This window comes from Lonchura striata, chromosome Z, assembly GCF_046129695.1.
Source record: "Lonchura striata isolate bLonStr1 chromosome Z, bLonStr1.mat, whole genome shotgun sequence".
NCBI lineage: Eukaryota > Metazoa > Chordata > Aves > Passeriformes > Estrildidae > Lonchura > Lonchura striata.
This window is the reverse complement of record NC_134642.1, coordinates 1384772-1405020: the sequence shown is the minus strand read 5'-3', so window position 1 is coordinate 1405020 and position 20249 is coordinate 1384772. Positions and strand designations below refer to the sequence as shown.

The window sequence follows — 20249 nt, the reverse complement described above, 5'->3', positions numbered from 1 at the left end:
AACCACACACAAATATCATAGAAGTATACAAGTGTTTGGTTTGGAAGAGACCCTAAAGCCCATTTAGGTCAAACACCCCTGCCATGGGCAGGGACAACTTCCACCATCCCAGTTGCTCCAAGCCCTGTCCAGCCTGGGCTGGGACACTGCCAGGGATGGGCATTCCTCAGATGAATCCTCAAGGATTTGGATGAAGAGGTAACTTTTCTCATACCTTCTCTCACCCTCAACAGACAAGGTCTTTATGAGTCTTTTTCCTCTTCCCAGTCCTCTCCTCTCTTAAAATGTACATTTCCATCCATAAAAAGATTAACCACAAACCTGGTCTGGAGGAGAAAGCAGACCCAGCAGACCCACCAGCACAACCTCACCTCTTCCACTGCCTCCCCAACAGAAATAAAAGAGGTATCTTCTGGAATGGGAGGAAAAACCCTCATCCCTATTATCTCCTATCATGGGGGAAGATAAAAACTCTCTGGGTAATGCTGGCACTGTGCAAAAGTCTGAAAACCAGCTGGAGGAGATAATCTGGGCCAAGAAACACCCTGCTGAAGGGCAGCTGTGAGCTCACCGATCATGGGATGCAGGATGCCCTGTGCAATTTTGATGAGCTGCTGGTAGATCTGGATGGAGAGGTGGCCCAGCACCTGGCGGTACTCGGTCAGGTCGAAGTTCTTCAGGCAGTGCTCATTCTGCTTTGCCGTGTTTTGGGTCATGAAGCACTGAAAAGGAGGTTAAAACACCCAGGCTCATTATCCTACCCACTGACAGTCCATCAAAAACACTGCATTAAACCAACCCCCCTCCCCCTCTTGCAGGACAGTATACCAAAATATGTTACCAAAGTACATTTTAGAAAAGATCAAAACTCATAAATCACCTCTGAGTTACCCAGGCATTTGTTCATAAATTATTACTAGAGGACTGTCTTCTGAATAAAATCATTGAACTACCTGTTTTTCACTTTATCCTTAGCAAAGATCTGCACACTGAAACATATGAGTAGCAAAAGACATTTCAGGCCCTCTGAAACTACTTTTTTAGCTACATGTTTATCTATTTGGGCTCCAACTGTTTATGGAGAATAAAGTATTTTGAAATTAAGATTCTAGAAAATTGAAAAAAAATTATGACTGCATGTTATGTGCCTTGACAACATTTTAAATTGCTCTGAAATTCAGAAATCTGAAATAACTGAATTTGTTGCCTGTCTTTTGCTGATAGTGCTGATCTATAATCCTGCATTTGGCTGCCGTACACCCTCAGTTCTGGGCTCAGATATTAATACCAGTTTTAGTGGCAGAAGTTAATGAGATGTTTTAATTAACACAGATCCTTTAATTGCCTGTTCATACGGTTTGGTGTAAAAATGAGAACTCCAAAACTGTTGTTGGTTGCTGACTGGCAAAATGGAAAAATACAACATGCACCAATTTGAGTTGGTTTCACAATTTCCCCACTCTCTCAACTAATTCAAGAGCAAAATGCTCTTCACGTGACAGGACTGCATGTGGGCTGGGATTTTCTTTTTAACCTTTTCTTAAAAATAGGCCAGATTTAAAACTAAAGATAACAGTATCTTGCAAACTGCTCTGAAGTATTTCTCCCATTTATATTTTTCAACAAATTGCCAACAGAATTTGCAAACAGCTGGTTAATTTAACACAGTAAATCATGGAAAAGACTGTGTTTTAACCCAGCTGGTTTTCTGGAGAGGATTTTCTTTAAATGCAGTATAACTATCCAGACAGAAGAGGGCAAACAAGAGCACAACTGCTAGTAAGTATTCTCTAAAATATTTTAAATTTAATGTTTGATTTTAAATCTTCAAAATCCAGTGCTGAGGTTTTATACACAAGCCATTATCTTTTACATTTCCTGAATAGTTAATTTAATTTTATGAGTTTTTTTTTCCTTAGAGTTTAAATGCTCAATATAGCTAAATAAATATCTAAGAACTTTAAAAAAAAAACCAGCATTTGGGTCTGTTGAAAATTTTAATATGCGGAATACATATCTATAAGGATGGCAGAGTGCAATGTTCTAGGAGAACTGTGATAATCCCATTCTTTAAAGGGATCAGCTTTAATAAAGTTTATTCAACACAATGAAATATTGTTTAATGAAAAGCTGTGGGACAAATTAAAATCAGGAGAACAGCCTTCAAAATGGCCCACCAGAAAGAGCACAGAGAGGCTGGCAGAGCTGGGGCTGTTCCCCTGCACAAGAGAAGCTCCAGGGAGAGCTCAGAGCCCCTGCCAGGGCCTCAAGGGGCTCCAGGAGAGCTGCACAGGGACTGGGGACAAGGCAGGCAGGGACAGCACACAGGGAATGGCTCCCACTGCCAGAGGGCAGGCACAGATGGGAGATTGGGAATTAGGAATTGCTGGCTGGGAGGGTGGGCAGGCCCTGGCACAGGGTGCCCAGAGCAGCTGTGGCTGCCCCTGGATCCCTGGGAGTGTCCAAGTCCAAGATGGACAGGGCTTGGAGTAACCTGGGACAGTGGAAGGTGTTCCTGCCATGGCAGAGGGTGGTACTAAATGAGTTTTACTGTCCCTTCCCACCCAAACCATTCCATGGTTCTGTGACTCTCAAAGATATTGGGATATTGGGAATTAGGAATTGCTGGCTGGGAGGGTGGGCAGGCCCTGGCACAGGGTGCCCAGAGCAGCTGTGGCTGTCCCTGGATCCCTGGGAGTGTCCAAGGCCAGGCTGGATGGGACTTAGAGCAGCCTGCGACAGTGGAAAGTGTCCCTGTCCATGGCAGGTGATGGAATGAGATGGGATTTAAGGTCTGTTCCAACCCAAAACCCTTCTGTGCTTTTAGGAGCTCTCCCAGGAAAAGCTAGCTGTGCTATACCCAGATCACAGCACTGCCCAGATGAACAAGGAGGGCAGCCAGAGCTGCCCCACCCCACAGGCAGAGGGAAGCCCCCGGTGCCAGGAGGAGATGCCACCCCCCAGGCCGGGCTCTCACCTCCTCCCCGCTGTACTGCTTCAGGCAGTGCAGCAGGCGGCACATGTTCGCCAGCCAGAACGATGTCATCTCAAAGTCATCCTGGTGCTTCTGCAGAGACAAGTGAAAACACATGAGATACCCCCCTGCCTTTCAGTGGGGGGTGATGGCATCACAAAACTAACCAATTCTGAGTTTCCCCACCCAGAATCAGGCAGCTTTCCCTCTGCAGCTGGGCAGTATTAGCTGTTCTTCCCTTCAAACTTTTTTTTTTAACCTCTAATTTCAATCAATTTTATTGCTAAGTTCCCAATTCTCCTCACTCTTCTAAAAAGGGAGGCTCTAAGAGCAAACTGGCTTGAAAATCACCGTGAGAGCTGAATGTCACACACTTGGACATGGTTATTACCATCTGACAGCCTCTCAACCCCAAGACAAGAGCAAATGGACACCTGCCTTCAGCACTTTCTTAACACCGTTGATGGTGGAGGTGAGCAAGGAGTGCACCTTCTGGTCATCATTGATGTAATCTGCGTGTCTGATGCACATGTAGAGGATGTAAGCAGGAAGGCAGGGAACAGTAGCAGACACTGCCTGGGGTTTGAGATCTGGAAGATTTGACAGTTAAAAAAATTAAAAGATTTCACAAAAAAAGCAAACTTAAATTTCCCCAACTGACAAGTGAAGCAGAGAAACTCCAGAGCTGGAGTGTACCCAGGCAAACCCCTCTCCCTTCAGCCCTGGGAAAAATGGCATTTTGGCTCTGCAATTTGCATCCCTCTCTGCAGAGTGGACCCAGAGCCAGAGGTTCAGCTGCAGGACAGAGGGACCTGCCCCAGACCCTCAGCACTCAGGCTTGGAAGGGCAGCCCTGCCTGCACTGGTGTTTGTGACAACTCCCCATTTCTCCTTATAGATGCACAGAGGAGCCAGAGCTTCTCTACCCTGTAAAACTCAACCCAGCAGCACACAAACCACCTTAGAACAGCTCCCTGAAGTTTTCAGGAATACCTTGCACAATAAATCCTCTCCCTGAATGGATGAACACATTAAATCACTCCTTCCCTCAAGATATGGAATCCTAATGGCAGCTGTGGGCATTTGGAGCCTCTAAAGAACAAGCTTGTCTGATCAGGACAACTTCAGTGCCCACAGAAATGGGCCAGCACTGCTCTGTGAACACTTTTTGGATCCCCACTAGGCTCTGCTGGGGTTAGAGCTGTACTGAATACCAACACCTTGCCAGGAAAGCCTGACTGCACTGAGTGAGGGGATGCTGCAGCATGTGCAGTGCAGCCTGTGCAGTGCAGAAGAGCTCACAAGTTCATTGTCTGTTGTCTGTTACTGCCTCATAAACCGAGCTACCTTTGTTCCACGGCTGTGCCAGATCCCAGGGGTCTGTCCTTCTGCCACCCCCTCCCCATCTATCACCTCATATAAAGCTCAGCAAGTTGCTGCCTGCTCTAAAAACTGTAGTCTTGCTTTGCGTTTCCCATTTTTTGCTATCCCTAGGGGAGTGTGTCCCATCTGGTCTATCTGCTTAGTGCAGCGCTACTTTTCCTACCTAAACTGCCATCACCACAAACATGCAACACTAGAATGGATTAATTGAGATGATCTATTTGTCTTAACCTTACTTTTTTAATCTCAAGTTTACAAACTCTCCCAGGCACGAGAAGGAGCAGCCAGGTGGAGAAGCAGAGCAAGTTCCCCACCTGTAATGAGGTTTCGGATGAGGAGTGGCTCATCTTCTTTGTAATATTCCAGCATGCCCTGAAAATCCTTCTCCTTCCTCTGGACAGCAACCTGCATGTTCCGCTCGTGCAGCCTCCTCTCCACTGGCACCATTGTCTGGGATGCTGTGAAGAGAAAAGATTATCAACACCTGGCTGGCACATGGATATCAACAGCTATTCAGGCCCTCCACTGGCCTTAGTGCAGACACCAAGTCAAAGTTACTTCCCAATAATGTCATCAGCTTTGACGGACATATAAAAATATAAACAATCAGGTCCTGGATTACCAGTCCACAGAGTTGTGATGCTGAATGGAAGAAAAAGTGCAAAACTTGAACTTAGAAGAGGAAAAAAATGAAGCCATTTTTTATTTTCCGAGAGACCACAGGCTAGAAGGTAGCAACCCTAGTGAATGATTTTCACAGAGCCAGGCAAAAAGCAGACAGTCAATGCAAAATCCCTAAGCATGGCAACTTCTGTCTGTCTGCAAAGCTGCAAACCACAGTGGCACACTGCTGAAGTGCAATAAAGCAGAAGAGACCAGCATGCAAATACTGCAGCAAGCAGCATGCAAATCACACTGACAGAGAGCAGCTGGGCAAGCCGTGGAAACCCTCCAGTTACTCAGCTTAATTTCACTTAATGCCTGGTTTCCAGAAATTAACTCATGAGAATGGGGCTCTCTGATTAATCACGGCTTCTCCAGAGAGCAGGAAGTGCTTTCTATACAACACAGATTCCACATTTAAGGCATTTTATCATTAAGCAGAATATACATACACATTTTGATACTAAAGGGTTATAATCCCCCCTTCAGAACTGACAGATCAAAAAATTTTCCTGCTGGCCATGGGGCTCCTTTCTGTATCTCTGCCTGGGTCACTGCACTGACTGCAATGACAGCAGAAAATTTTCCTTAAATATCCTCCAAACCCTGGTACAGGGTCAGTGTCAGCTCAGTGCCTGCTGCTAGTTCAGTGACACAACAAGCAAAATCTTACTTTCATAGAAAGAAAAAGAGAAAAAAAACCTCAAAACCTGCAGATCTCCAAGATTGGCCACAGAAGTAAAACCCAAGTGAGTTCCCCCAACCCAGTATTTCCCAATGTTCAAGTCACCTTCAAAATCTTGGACCTTCTTCATGTAAATCTTCAGCTGCTTCTTCAGCTTCTTTTCATTCTTTTCCAACTTTTCCAGCAATTCTTTAAGATCCTGAAAGACAAAAGATACATTTAAAAGGAATCCCAACATTAAACCCAAGAACAACTCATTTGGGGTGAGTTAGGGGCTGGAGTCTGGTCTGTGCATCACCAAGGCACGATTTGAGCATCTCAGTGGAAGAGGAGCACACCCACAGCATTTAATCCTGGCTGCTAATCACATTTAAACAGTTTTATTTAGATACTGGTGTTGTTGAAAAAAGGCAAAAAATCAGGAGATGCCAACATTCCCTCCAGACTTTGCACACAGATACAGAAGGGGAGAAAGGGAAGATTTATGATGATCCAGGCCAACTTTTTGGAGTGGCAACTGCCTTTCCACACTTCCAATAAAAACAAGTAAGATGAAAAACCTGTGCTGCCTCTGTGCCTAACAGAGTAGACACGTCCCCAGTGATCTGATTTGGAAGGCAGTGCCACAAAGTAGACAGGCTTTAAAAAGCATTTTTTAAAAAATTAAAAATAAAGCATCTGTGTAGTAACAAAAGTCATACAGCCATGGAACATCAACTCAAGGCCAAGTGCCAACACTCCCAAATGCACCAGTGGAAGATGCTGATGGATTCTGCAGAGTTTAGGAAGGGTGAAAAGGATCCTAGTGCCCTTCCCTCCATATTATGCTTCATATCTCTTTCTCTCTAACCATTTTTTTCCCTCTTTCTGTGTTCTCAGCATAGCCTCTTACCAGGTTTTCATTGGTAAGACGTGTAATTTCTTGCTGAAGTCCAAACTCCACCTGGACCTCTGGAGAGAGCTGCAGAGTTTGCAGGAATGCCTGCTGCTGCTTCTCCAGCTCCTCTTGCATTAAATCCACCTGGTTTTTCAGAGCTTCCATCTCCTCCTCATGCTCCCTTCTCTGGTCCTGGAGCTGGGCTTCCAGCAACCTGAGAACAGGACCACACTGATCAGTCTGTGATGTCAGCGTGACAGTAGTAACCACCATTTGAGTTTAGATCCTTCAAAATCAGCCAGCTTGGGAGATATTCTGCCAATCTCCCTATAAAACTGACAAACAAGAAGCTATTATTGCCACGTTACTCTGTCATATGCTAAACTGCAGATGAAATACTTCTGAAATTAAGAGATATGAAATCAAATGTTGGGATTTTTAAAAAATAAATCCCAAAGCACCCTTTTTTATTTAACTGAATCAAACATCCAGGTTCCTTTACTTGCAAAGAGCAAATACACAGCAAGAAAGCAACACAGATCAGCACCTGCAGGTTTTGTCTTCAAAAGCTCAGCTTGAAGGACATTTGTTGCTGTGCTCCTTTCCTGTCAAACGTAAATTTTCACTCTTGTAAAATGCCATTTGCTAAGCCAGAATTCCTTTTTAAATCCAGTAGAAAATTGATTAATCACTGAGATGTTAACTGCAGACACATGTGCTGATGGTGATGGTGACAAACCTGGCAGGTGACATGGTAGTTGATTTTAAGTGTCCCCTACCCTCTGCCACATGGAAATCTCCCTTCAGCCCACCAGCTCTTGCCAGAAGATTGCAGTGACTCCAGAAGGTATAAGGACTTTGAGAGAAGGCTACCAAGCCAGAAGCTACAAAGTTGAGTCCCAAATTATACAGAACAGTGGTAGCCAAGAGAAGAAATGACCCAAGGGGACGACCAAGCCCCTGCCCCTGCTGCAGCCCACGGATGTGCCTGGTCAGAGCTGTGGTCACCTCACAGCCAGCTCAGGGTCTTCTGACACTGGATGCAAACAGCAATCCTCAAAGATGAGGAGGATTCTGCTGTTGACAGCTCCACACTGACCCAGGACACACACAGACACAGAGCCACAACTCGCTCTGGTCCACTGGGAAATTGATTGTGATACACTCCTGTCAACTGTTTCCCTACAGGAACAACTATGCACGGAATTTTTTTGTTACTGTTTTGGCATTTTTCTGTAACAAATTTATAAAAGAGTGCATGCTTTCAGGGAAGATTCCTGGATGAAAAGTACTCATCATCTCCAGGTTATTTTGTGTGGTTGTTGTTTTTCTGCCTTAAGAAAATTTAACAACACAGTCTCTACTCCCACATCCCAGCACAAGACAGAAAAGCATGTTTTCCACCTATAGAAACATGAGCAATAATGCAGTCAGCCTCATAATCCTGTCAGGAGTTATATTCTTAATGGGCTTGGAAAATACAGACCCGCCATGAAATAAGTATTAAGTATATAATTTTCATTTTATTTCTTCATACTGGGATTAGTTGGGATTCAGTCTGGATAATCCATGAGACACCCTCAGAAGAACATGCTCCTTCTATGAACCTGGATTCCTACTTTGCTTGGGAAAACACATGAAATAATCTCTGTTATTTCTTCTGTTACCATCTGGTTTCGCTCTGATACCACTAGATGTGAACACTTTAGACTACTCTATACAAAATACTTAAATTTTTAATCTCTTTAATGTCCTTAAAACTAATAAAATCATATATATTGACACCCCATAACCACCAAGCATGGGGGTGATGCAGGACATGAATCCGGGAGGGATATTTTCCAAGCACAGCAGGACCTGGGGTGGACTGTGGAATGATGGCACCCTGTGTCCACCACATGCCTTTCTCACCCACAGACAACACATGGATGGGAGCAGAAAATCCCCAGGATCATGCAAAGGTGACAGCACTGGGACATAAGCACAGACCCTCCCCTTCCAACAGGTCAAACACTGGGAGAAAAACAGTTCTGAGAGGTGCCATGTCTTAGTGCAATTTGGGAGAAAAAAAAAAATAAAATGGGAAGGGTTTTTTGTCTTCTTAGAGATTCCAGCTTCCCAACCCCTTCATCACCCAATTTTTCATTGCTGTCACATAATCCTTACTGGATCACAGCTCAGGCATTAGTGACAACAGCCACCACCAGCAACAGCCAGCTGGAGCCATGACTCCTCTGAAAATTACAGGAGGGTCTCAATTCCTGCAGTGTGGAAATCCTGCCTCCAGCTGCTCCCAGACAGGACAGTGAGCCCTGTCCGGGACCACACGGCAGCAGCAGAGCAAGAGAAAGAAACAAGAGGGCAAGGGAAAGGGAGGAGAGAGGAGAAGCAGCACTGGGGAGAAACAGAAAGTGTTTGACCTGGCAACTTGCTTTAAACCTTGATAAGCCAAGCCGAGCTCTCCATCTTCATTGAGATAGCCCCAGTCCTCAGTCTTGCTAGAAATAAAGGACAGAAAAAGGAAACAAGAGGACAGAGAAAGACAAAAGGTCAGTTGAAAGAAAAGGAGAAAAGGTACAGAACCCTTATTTATTTCATTCAATATTATTTTTTTAGAGCACACTTTCATTGCATTGCATTTCTTTTTCCACCATGGGAAAGGAGAACTCTGCCCTGGTTGTGCCCTGTATGACATTTTAAAAACAAGTTTCTCCATCTCTTTCCCACTGCAGCAACTCCCACTGGTCTAAAATAAATTCTACTCCTTCCACTTCATCCAAGGGTTTCCTCAGCATTTGACTCAAACACATCAGTCTTTCCTCAAAGCAACCTTTGGTCCAAACACCACATGCATCCACACAAGATCAATCTTCTCTGTATACATCCAGGCAGATTAATGGCCAGGAAAGTCTCATCTCACTTTAATACTTTTAGCAGTTGGCTTTTTTAGTCTACATTCTGCTGAATGTTTGGGGCTTTTTTTCCCAAGTTATATGAGGCAAGAAGTGGATTTATCTTCTTTAATGAGGGGCTGGACACATAACAAATTAGTGAGGTAAGCTGGTCAGCTTGACCAGAAACACTTGTTACAGCAAGATTTTACGTGGATTTGATGTCAGTTAGAAAAGAGTGTTTGTTTTAAGCAATAACAATTTAAAAAGTAAGCAAGGAAACCATCAAACTTAATATATCATTATATTAATAAAAAAAACAAAACAAAAACACAAAAAGGAGAAGTCCAGACACACATTTTGAAAAGAGCTGTAGCAGATGCCATTCCCTGGCAAGGGAATTTCTGCATATTTCAGTGGCAAAGCACAACACACAAAGATTCATGAGCAAATTTTCTCACGAGGAAATGAGTGAGAAATGTGGTGTTGCAGCAGTGCCCTGAAGGGGCTCTGGAGGTGCCTCACCACCACAGACAGCTCGTGCATCCCTCCCATGCCAGTGCTCCAGCACGGCACTTCTCAAAACCAGCAAACATTTCAGACACTGACACTTGCAAAGTTCATCTGTTAGAACCACATGTATGAATTCAAATTAAAACCTTGTTGCTATCCCATACGTAGCAGGTTTCCAAAAGGGTCTGCAGCCTGACAGATACAGGGAAGTTTATTGGTCTCATTTGCATGAATTTGTTAGGAACGTCTTACTTTTTTGTTAATGTAATCTTAGTGGGACAAGTCCTCAGGTACTGAAAACCGAAAGAAAAAGCAGGAAGGGTCCCCACTATTTATTGCACATCAGAAACCTGTGAAATCTCACATGATGAGCAGTATTTTTAAGAGATAGCCTCTTTGGAAAAATAGCTTTCTTTCCTTTTTCCATCATAGGCATTGAGGTAAATGAGGAGAGCAGCTCAAGAAAGTGCCATTATAAGATAAATATATAAAAATGCTGATTTAAGGTAAACCTGCACTGGGAAATAAGCATTCAGTCCATCTCTATCAACATAGCACTGACTCAGAAATCACTGCACTCCCCCTTCTCCCAGAAGGTCACATTGACCAAGATGTAAAAAAGGGTCCTTTCAATGCAATTAGAATAATTGGCATCTGAAACATAATTTCCTAAAATAACTGGTCAATCCTATTCTCAGATAAGGCTGGAGAGGAGTTGAAAGGGCTGACTCACCCTCTGTGTTTCCCCTTTATCCTGATCTTGGAGGCACGGGTCTGGAGAGCAGCTGGGACCTGCAGTCAACAAACTGCCCTCATCAAAACCAAAAAATTCCTGCCCAAACACCTCCCTGCCCTGTGAAAGTAGCTTAAAGGCGGTGCATGTACCCCAAATCCAGAAATGTTAATTTCAGCATCTTCAGTAAATTATCCTCTCTTCATAAAGAAGGGGCATTTTACTTTCAGACACAGATTTACCTCTTTGTTCTAGGTAAAAGGAAAAATACTGTGAATCACAGACTAGATCTGTGGCAGAGTGGGAAGATACCCACTGGAGAGTGGGAAGCAGGGATGTGATACCATCTCCACATGATGGTCTCTCCCAGCTGCAAAAGCATCCCTCATGTGAAGCCAGCATCAGCTCTTCGCTTTGCCCAGCAGCTGCAGGTAGGGCTTGCCCAACAGCGAAAAATAATCCATGTACTCTACAGAAATCTCTTGGAAGCTATCATGGAGGCTAATTTCAAAGACACAGCCCGATTTACATTGAGCTGCCAGGTTATTATCTCTTAACACCATCACCTGGTCTCTCACTAGCTCTGTTTCCACCAAGATCAAACAGGCTTGAAGGAATGATCCCAAGAGCAGAAACAGGGAAAAAAAAAAAGTCTACTTAGCTTTAATTCAGTTATTGTAGGAGGAAAATGAGGTAGGAACTAACTTGATTTTCCTCTTAGCAGCTGAAATTCAGCAGATTTTTTTTTTTTTTTTTAAGAAAGAAAGAAGCTGAGTTTAATGCATTTATAAAGGAAGGGCTGATTTCAATTCAAACCTGCCCTTGACATGGAATCAAAGGGCTTTTCTCTGGAAGCATTTTGGAGAGGGAACGGCTAGATGGACAGGGTTAGCAGCACCTGGCAGAGTTCTTCCTGTTTTCCTCCTGCTGTATTTAGAAGTGCTGCATTATATAGACATGGAGAGAATAAAAGGTTGATCTCCCACCAAAATATAGCCGTGCTCTGTCCACAGCCTAAATAACTAAGAGATGATGGCTTGGAGCAAGGAGCACCTCCTGGGTGGAGCAAGGTTTCACCACATCCATAAGCCTGGGCTGGTGAAGAACCTCCACCTGCTCAAAAAGCACCTCAGACTGGGGAGCTAAGAGCAGCTGACAGCCCCAAAATATTGGGCCATCCAGAGGGACATGGACAAGCCCAAGCAGTGGCCCAAGGGAACCTCATGAGGTTTAACAAGGCCAAGTGTTGGAGCTGCACCTGGGCCAGGGCAGCCCCCGGGATCAGCCCAGGCTGGGGATGAGCAGAGGGAGCAGCCCTGGGAGAAGGACCTGGGGGTGCTGTGGGTGAGAGCTGGACCTGCCCCAGCCTGAACCCCCCTGCCCGGGGCTGATCCCCCAGCGTGGGCAGCAGGGCAGGGGGGATTCTGCCCCTCTGCCCCTGTGCTCAGGGCTGCTCACCTGCACAAGAGAAGCTCCAGGGAGAGCTCAGAGCCCCTGCCAGGGCCTCAAGGGGCTCCAGGAGAGCTGCACAGGGACTGGGGACAAGGCAGGCAGGGACAGCACACAGGGAATGGCTCCCACTGCCAGAGGGCAGGCACAGATGGGAGATTGGGAATTGGGAATTGCTGGCTGGGAGGGTGGGCAGGCCCTGGCACAGGGTGCCCAGAGCAGCTGTGGCTGTCCCTGGATCCCTGGAAGTGTCCCAGGCCAGGATGGATGGGGCTTGGAGCTTCCTGGGACAGTGGAATGTCCCTGTCCATGGTAGGGGATGAAACAGAACGACCTTGAAGGTCCCTGCCAACTCAAACCACTCTGTGAAAGAGAAATGGGAGTGCTTCTTGCAGAGGGGGTGAGAGAAAATGTGGCTCTTGCTTATCAATCGCACTTCAGAACCTCAACCCCACCAGAAAAGCTTCTCATTAAAATATGTATTGATCAAGATTAGAAAGGAGAGGCATTTGTGTGTCTCATGCTGACACCCTTGGGTATAGAGCTGTGTAAACACAAATGCAAAGTTTTGCTGGGGGAGGGAATGTTAGGTTATGTCTACAAACACAATAATCCAGGGTCCCCAAGCATTTGTCTTCATCCATTTTATCACCATCAACACCAGCCTACAGCTTATAAACCAACCTAATAAACACAAAACTGCACAGGGAACCTTATAATGGGGAGGCTGGTGGTGCTTAATGAGCCACTGGATAAATCACTGCAGAAAACCAGGGTGAAAGCATATAGAGCTACTGCTGCTGTATTTCAGGAGCCAAGCTCCAGTCAAGCTTCACATGAGAAGTAGATGAGAGAATAATGAACTAACCCTGGAGACTGCAGATTTCCCCTCCCAAAACTTAAGAGACCAAAAACCACCAAGGCCACATCACATGAACTTCTTAAAATTGCAGCTCACCCGTGCAATTGCAAGGAAAGAGATTTGTACTACTGTGGAAAATTAGATCTTGGAAACATATAGGCCCTGGAGGGATTTAAAATCCATGTGGATGTGGCACATGGTTTAGTGCTGGCCTTTATACTGCTGGGGGAAGAGCTGAACCTCAAGACATCCTTTTGAGCCTAAATGATTATACAATTCAGTTCTTTCTGCAGAAGTCAAGTGTGGAAACCAGAACGTCAGGAGGAGGACTGGGGCCTCCTGGCAATGTGCACCAGTATGTCCAGATACCAATTTATACTGGGGACTAGTGACACCCCGGGTCAGACACCTTTCCTGTAGCCTTTATTTTGTCTCCTTCACCACCACCTGAGACCAAACTAACCTTTCCTAGGCATGCACGCTGAAAAATTTAGGGACTTATTAAAGCTGTGCCCAACGATGGCACTTCACATCTCATATGAGCACCCACAGCTCCAGGAGAATGCTGGAGAGAAGGAAAAAGAAGGAAAGAAGAGAAAACTCATATAATTAATTAAATTACCAAAATCCACTCCTTGCTGCAGGAAACATACTGAGCTCCATTGATTTACTGACAAGAATGTGATGTGCAAATTAATCTCATCACCTCTACTGCAGGAGGGGCACAAATTTCATTAGCAAGTTCACTTCAGGAAAGCAAATATTCGACAGCAAATTGGAAAAAACCACAAGACAAGTCCTGATCTAGCCAGACATGATGCTCAGGTGAGAAACCAATGTCACAAGAGTCCTGGACCCCAACAATCCCCACTGTTCCAGGCCTCCAGACCTGGGCAAAGCTATCAGAACAGCTGGGGCAGGGCCTCTAGTCAGCAGGGTTTTGAGCTCAAATAAGCCTTTCCTCATATTCATACAGGTGTGAATACAATCCTCATTAAATCAGGTCCCAGCCTGGAATGTTAACAACCTTCTGCAACCACTCTACAAAGTAGAAAACCATATTGTGTTATTAAAAGCAATTAATCCAATGGCTGGGTCTTTTTCCTTGCTGAATGAAAATTATTAACGGGAAAAAAAAGCTTCAAACATCTGTATTTGTCAAGAGGAAAAAAAAAAAAAGATAAACATTCAATTTCCTTGAAGTAAAATAAACATTTACGTTTTCATAATATCATGCTATTTAATCCATATAATTTTTTCTTCTTGCAAAGTACTGCTTTATTATTTTATATCCTCCTGGGCAGCTGCAAGGACTGATTTAATGCTTGGCAATATCAGCCCATTTTTACTGTCAGGACAGACACATGCTCAAAGCATTAATCCTCATTGAGGTAAACTGGCAATAAAACAGTTGTTCCTGACACTCAGTTTGGGTGTAATAAAATCAATAATGTGAGTGTTTCCAGGGAATACAGCATGTTTATTAGCTCAGTTAACCATGACGGGCTTTTGTGTCTGGAAAAAACAGAAAAGAACTGTGGCACCTTCCCAACACAGTATGAGATACCTAAGGAGCACCTGAGGGAGTTGGGGGTGCTCAGTCTGGAGAAAAGAAAACTCAGGGGTGACCTTATCACTCCCTATGGCTGTGGCCAGGTGGGATTGGGCTCTTTCTCCAGGAACTGACAGCACCAGAGGTCACAGTCTCAAGCCGCACCAGGGGAAATATAGTTTGGATATTAGGAAAAAGTTTTTTACAGAAAGAGTGATAAAGTTCTGGAATGGCTGCCCAGGGAGGTGGTGGAGTCACCATCCCTACATGTGTTTAACAAAGCCTGGATGTGGCACTGGGTGGCAGGGTTGAGTTGAGGTGCTGGGGCTGGGTTGGACTCGATGATCTTGAAGGTCTCTTCCAACACAGTCATCCTGTGAATTCTGTGAAATAAATACAATACAATCCCAAATCTTAGTCTTGCTGCCATTTCCATACTGGAAGCGAAGTCAAAACCCGGTTTTGCTCACTTCCATATTTGCTTTTCCATCTGCTCAGTATCTGACTGGACCTAGATGATCTTGAAGGTCTCTTTCAACCCAAACCATTCTGGGATTCTACAATTCTGTAAGATGTGCCCTTGGTTTCACCTTTATGGCCCACTCTTGGGTCCATAACACAAGCCAGAGGCTGGCAGCCCTCTAGAACACATTGGTTTTGGTGTGGATCCCTCTCTGACACGGCGTTCCCCAGAGGTGGAGGGGTCAGCGCCACACTTACCGGTTGGTCTCGCACATGCCCTGGTAGGCTTCGATCGCGTCCTCCTGGTCAACGTGCCGGTCACTGTTGGGCCAGCTGGCACTGGGGGAGATGCTCTCCTAAAGTCAACGTGCAAAACAGCAATGTGACTTCCTGCTTTAAAACTCTGCTCAGCTCTACAAGTTCCTGACACCAAGTAACTCCCAATTATCCTAATAAAAGCATCCCTGGGGCATCCACCACACTGCTGAGTTTCTATGAATCCACACACATGCAGCAGGAGAGATAAGAGATGGAAGAAAAATGCAGTGAACTTGGGAAGAGGATAAGTAGGGTGCTCGGCTTGGTCTGAAATATAAAACACATCAAAACCTTGAGGAATGGTAAGACAGCAAATCAATAAAGACTGAGTTTCTGGAAAATGTGCCCTTCCATTGGAATGTGCTCTAAACAAAAATCCCATCCCAGCAGCTTGAGAGGCAGTCTCCCTTCTTGCTTGCATGTCAGAAGAAACACATTACAGCTGCACCAGCCTGAAGTGAGCAGAACCTGGTCTAGAAATTCTTTTCCCTCACTGTGTTTCCTTGCAGAAAAATATTATTGCTGCAAAACATCAATAGGAACATGCTAAACCACACGCATTAGTGCAGGGGTAGTGTGGGCTGGCTTACCCTGCCATAGGGTGCTTACTCTCATCAGGTATGGGATGAGCAGCCTATGGCAGTATCATGGCACAGATAGTCCAGGGCTGTCTGAAATGCCAGGACTACATCTCATTCCCAGGCAGGACATCCTGTATCCCTCCACAACCCTCCATAGTTCCCCTGTGCCATCCTGCCCACCAGAGCAGGAATGGCATTGCTCAGACAGCCAGTGACTCTTCACCAACAGAGGGGAAGAAGGAAAAGAAAATCCATTACCCTCTCCTTTACCATGTTTTTCTCTGCCTCTTTCTGCTGGGCTGCCTTCATGATCTGCGACCTGAGGATGAGCACCTCCTCCTTGCGCACCTCCAGCTCCTCGTTGGCCGATTTCAGCTGGTTCAGAAGGAGGCTGTAGCCGTCCTGCACGTCGTTGGAGGAGTTGTTCTCCGTGGCGTGGTCTGCGATGGCCTTCCTCAGCTCATTGAGCTCATTTTTCAGCTTCTTGTTCTCCGACTCCAGCTCTTGCCTCTGGAAAACACCGAGCCATTAAGCAGTTTAGATAAACTGCCCTGTGGTGCCTCATCCTGTTCTGAGATGCCTCTAGGCTGACTCAATTACCAATGGTTACAGATCAATGCAAGCCAGGATCTGGGTTCTGCTGCCAGCCCAGAAGGTTTTTGCTTTAGTCAGCAGCCTGTTGCTATTGAATAACACAGGGTGACCCAGGGTATTTTTTATTTATTGACACTATTTCTAAACACAAAAGCAGGCTGTTAAAGAAACTAAGCATACTTTTTTCTCCTCCACCTTTTTTCCTTCTGAATCAATAAATCACACAACCCTCACAACATTCAGCTCACCTCCCATATTCATTAGATAAGCTGGGAGATGCTGATGTGGACAAACCATCATCGTGGTAGACATCCCTTAGGTAAGCCACGGGTCTGTGAATTCCCTCTTCTTTTCTCATGTGCTTTTTAATTCCCCCACCCTAGTGCAGTGTTTCTAGCTGGAGGATTTCCTCACCCTGATGTCTCCTCAGACACTGGCATTTGACAGGCAGGGTCAACACTGTGCTAGTTTGATGTCAACTTATTCTCCTGAATAACAACATCTTAGCTGAGATAACTGAAGGGCTTATTCACTTTTGCAAGACAGCAGAAGTCAGAAGAATAGAGCTCTGGCAGCTAAGACAGCCTTTGTTTGCAGGTGGTAGCATAACATTTGGCAGCTCCTTGCCACCACCCAAAACCCACCTGGAGAATCTTGGCTGGGTCAAGAGCAGCTTTGCTCCTGCACACGGGTGCAATCACAGAATCATGGAATTGTTTGAGTTGGAAAGGACCTTAAAGCCCATCCAGTTTCACCCCCTGCCATGGGCAGGGACACCTTCCACTAGCCCAGGTGGCTCCAAGTCCCATCCAACCTGGCCTTAGACACTTCCAGGGATCCAGGGGCAGCTTTTCTGGGAAACATGCACCAGAGACTCATCACCCTCACAGCCAAGAACTTATTCTCAATATCCCATCTAAATCTACCCTCTTCAAGCTTAAAACCATCAGTCCTTGCTGTGGGTCACAGACTGGCTGTGAGCCAGACTCCTTGGGGTCCTGTTCTCAACAACCCACCTCCCTTTGCATGATCCTCCACCTCTGGCTGCTGCATGGTGCCACCCAGGAGTGCTCCCTCCTGTCCCCACACCTCCAAAGTTCTCAGGCAATGCCAAACCCCATCAGGACCCTCGTCCAACACGGCACAAACCAACACCCCTGCACATGAGCTGACAAAGTCCTCCGTCTGATGAGCGGTCAGCTCTTTCCTAGGGACCAACCCCCATCCATGTGGATTCTCCAGTGTCTACAACAGCACAAGATCATTCCCCACTGTCACATCCCTCATCTCCCTGCTGCTTACTGACCCCTTCCACAGCTTCCTTTCACAACCTTCCTATCTCTGGGATATCTGCTTCATTATCAGCTTGGGTTAAGTCAAGCTAATGAATCCAAAAGTGGCTGGGGGGGATGGGGGCAATTTATACAATTTACACAGTGTGTAGCTAGCACAGCTGTGTAAACCCCATTTCCATAGGAAACGGGTGTTGTAATTATAAATCTTTACAAATTATAAATAGCATGGCCTATCACAGCAGAGGTGTGAGCAGAATAGCTGATCTGGCATCTGGGCAGCACGCTCCTAGCTGAACAGACAACATCAGTAACGGGGCATATTCAGGTACTTTATACCATCTGTCATGAAGAAACCCAAAGGATAAGAAATGCCTTAGAGCCATCAATTCCTCCACATTAACCATGTATATGACACATGGGCTTTCCCGTAACTGGTGTTTAAAGCAGGAGTTGGCAGTGTGTGCATGGTGGGAATTGCTATCAAACTGGGTTTAACTCTTCCTGCTACATGGAGGACCATCACCCCTCACTGATGGTGAAAGCAGTTACTTGCTTTTCTACTAAAATAACTCTTCTCTGGGTTTTGTTATCTGCTGGGTAAGCCCTCTGCTTTCCTTTTTCTTAACCTTCATCCTCCTCTTTGTGTCCCTTTCTCCCTCTCTTTTTTGTAATGGGTCAGCCACACTGCTAACTCCAAGGACTGGTCATTTCATGCTCTGCTCTGGTTAGAAACAAGGCCAGAAAGACCAGGAAAGACAGCAATTGCCAACAACCCTGCTCCAAGAATCCCTGCCGTATACTCCTTTCAAAGTTTACATTTACATTTATTCCCTACGTCTTTCTTTGTGGATTTCATGGAGCAGTGTTAAAGCACCTTCTGTCCCCAGCTCATACACCCTTTTTTGCATCACCACATCCATGAAGATCCACTTGATATTCATGGAAGATCAGAAGCTAAAATAAAATGCTATGGATGTGGAAAGAGATTTCTTCTGGCAAACTGAAAAATGCTCTTTCTTCAGCATAGTCCAGTCATGCTGATTTATTTAACAAATACCTGACAAATAAATTTGACCAAAACATTTTACAGTCAGAATGCACTGACCTTGAACTCACACTTTCCCCAACATATGCAGTGTTAAAGAGTTCTGATGGGGTACCCAAGCACTAGTGGTGATGGAAATAGCTTCACTCTTTAGCAAAGGGCCCACAGGGCAGTGCTGGGTGAAGTGTGAGCCTGCCTAAGTCACAGGTTAGCACTGCCATGCCAGGATTTTGCCCCCTCTCTTCTTTTCTGGTACTCTGAAGGAAAAGAAAATCAAATCCTCCATGCAGCTCATTTTATGATGCGTTGCCAATTTTAAGCTACGCACCAAGTGAGAAACTGAATTATGCATCATGCTCCTGCTTGGAATCCTAGAATGTGTGAGTTAGGAAGGACCTTTAAAGGCCATCTAGTCCAGCTGTAGGAACAGCTTCCACTAGAACAGGTCACTCAGAAACATGGAGTCAGAGCAAAGGCTCCTTGGTGCTTTCATTCCCACTGCCACTTTCCCAGCTTGAAAAAACAAGGAAAACACATTTTTCACTGGCATGTCTGAGGGAAGTATCTCCCTGTTTTGCATTCCTGGATAATGATTAACCAAACATCTGGCTGGGTGTATTTTGGGACAACATCTTCTAAGAAATGTATTTCTCCATTACAAAGGACAGGTAACCTCTGCTTGTTAATTTATCAGTGTTAGCTCAAGTTTCACAAATTTCAGTCTTACAAAACTAAAAAACCAGATGAGTCTCTCTAATGGAGCACTGTGCTTCAATCACTTCCCTCCAGCAGAATCTGCATCAAGAACAGGCTCCCCACCAGATGCTAAATCCAAAGGCAAATCCCTGCCATCATGGGTGTCATGACAGTAATAATTATAGTAATAATTACACCAAGACTCCAAGCTGGAGGACAGCAGACACCTGTGAAGTATCAGACCATGTGCTGGTTGCAGAAACAGCCATCCAGTAACACCCACACCTTGTACTGTCCTGCTTGAGGGGCTGTGAGTGCCAAAAACATCTGAAATGGGACATAAAAGTATGGACTCTTACTTAAAAATAGTAAGGAAATAGTTGGCAAGTTAAGGAACCTTAAAGCTCATCTTGTCCAAACTGAGAGAGAAGGTTTAGTGATACTTATCTCTTGGAGCCAGGACTCATAAGCTCTCAGAGAAAAGAATCACACTTGAGATAGTTCAACTACCTCAGATGGCATAAAATTAGTAGGATGGCTACAGTGTTGAAACAGAAAAGTTCTAATAAAAGGCAAAATAACAAAGCTCTCTGCAGAGAAAACCCAAGCCAGGGCAAGAGGTTCTTGCCCCTGCTAAAACACTTCACAAAAGCGATTTATTTCTTTTGTTCTCTTCT

The 20249-nt window shown here is 45.1% G+C and overlaps 1 protein-coding gene across 3 annotated transcripts in view; it reads right to left on the bottom strand.

Moving 5' to 3' along the window:
* The window catches only part of MYO5B (myosin VB), a 142731-nt gene that overhangs the window by 3382 nt on the left and 119100 nt on the right, over positions 1–20249 (bottom strand). The window contains exons 28-36 of one of the 3 annotated variants that reach the window (XM_031507267.2): positions 16201–16452; positions 15302–15399; positions 9002–9079; positions 6597–6795; positions 5810–5903; positions 4671–4814; positions 3413–3564; positions 2978–3067; positions 572–722 (exon numbers count right to left, since the gene is read on the bottom strand). In XM_031507267.2, coding sequence (XP_031363127.2) covers positions 572–722; positions 2978–3067; positions 3413–3564; positions 4671–4814; positions 5810–5903; positions 6597–6795; positions 9002–9079; positions 15302–15399; positions 16201–16452 — 1258 coding nt within the window. The remainder of the gene's footprint in view (positions 1–571; positions 723–2977; positions 3068–3412; positions 3565–4670; positions 4815–5809; positions 5904–6596; positions 6796–9001; positions 9080–15301; positions 15400–16200; positions 16453–20249) is intronic. The other 2 variants (XM_031507268.2, XM_031507269.2) reach the window with 2 other exon arrangements.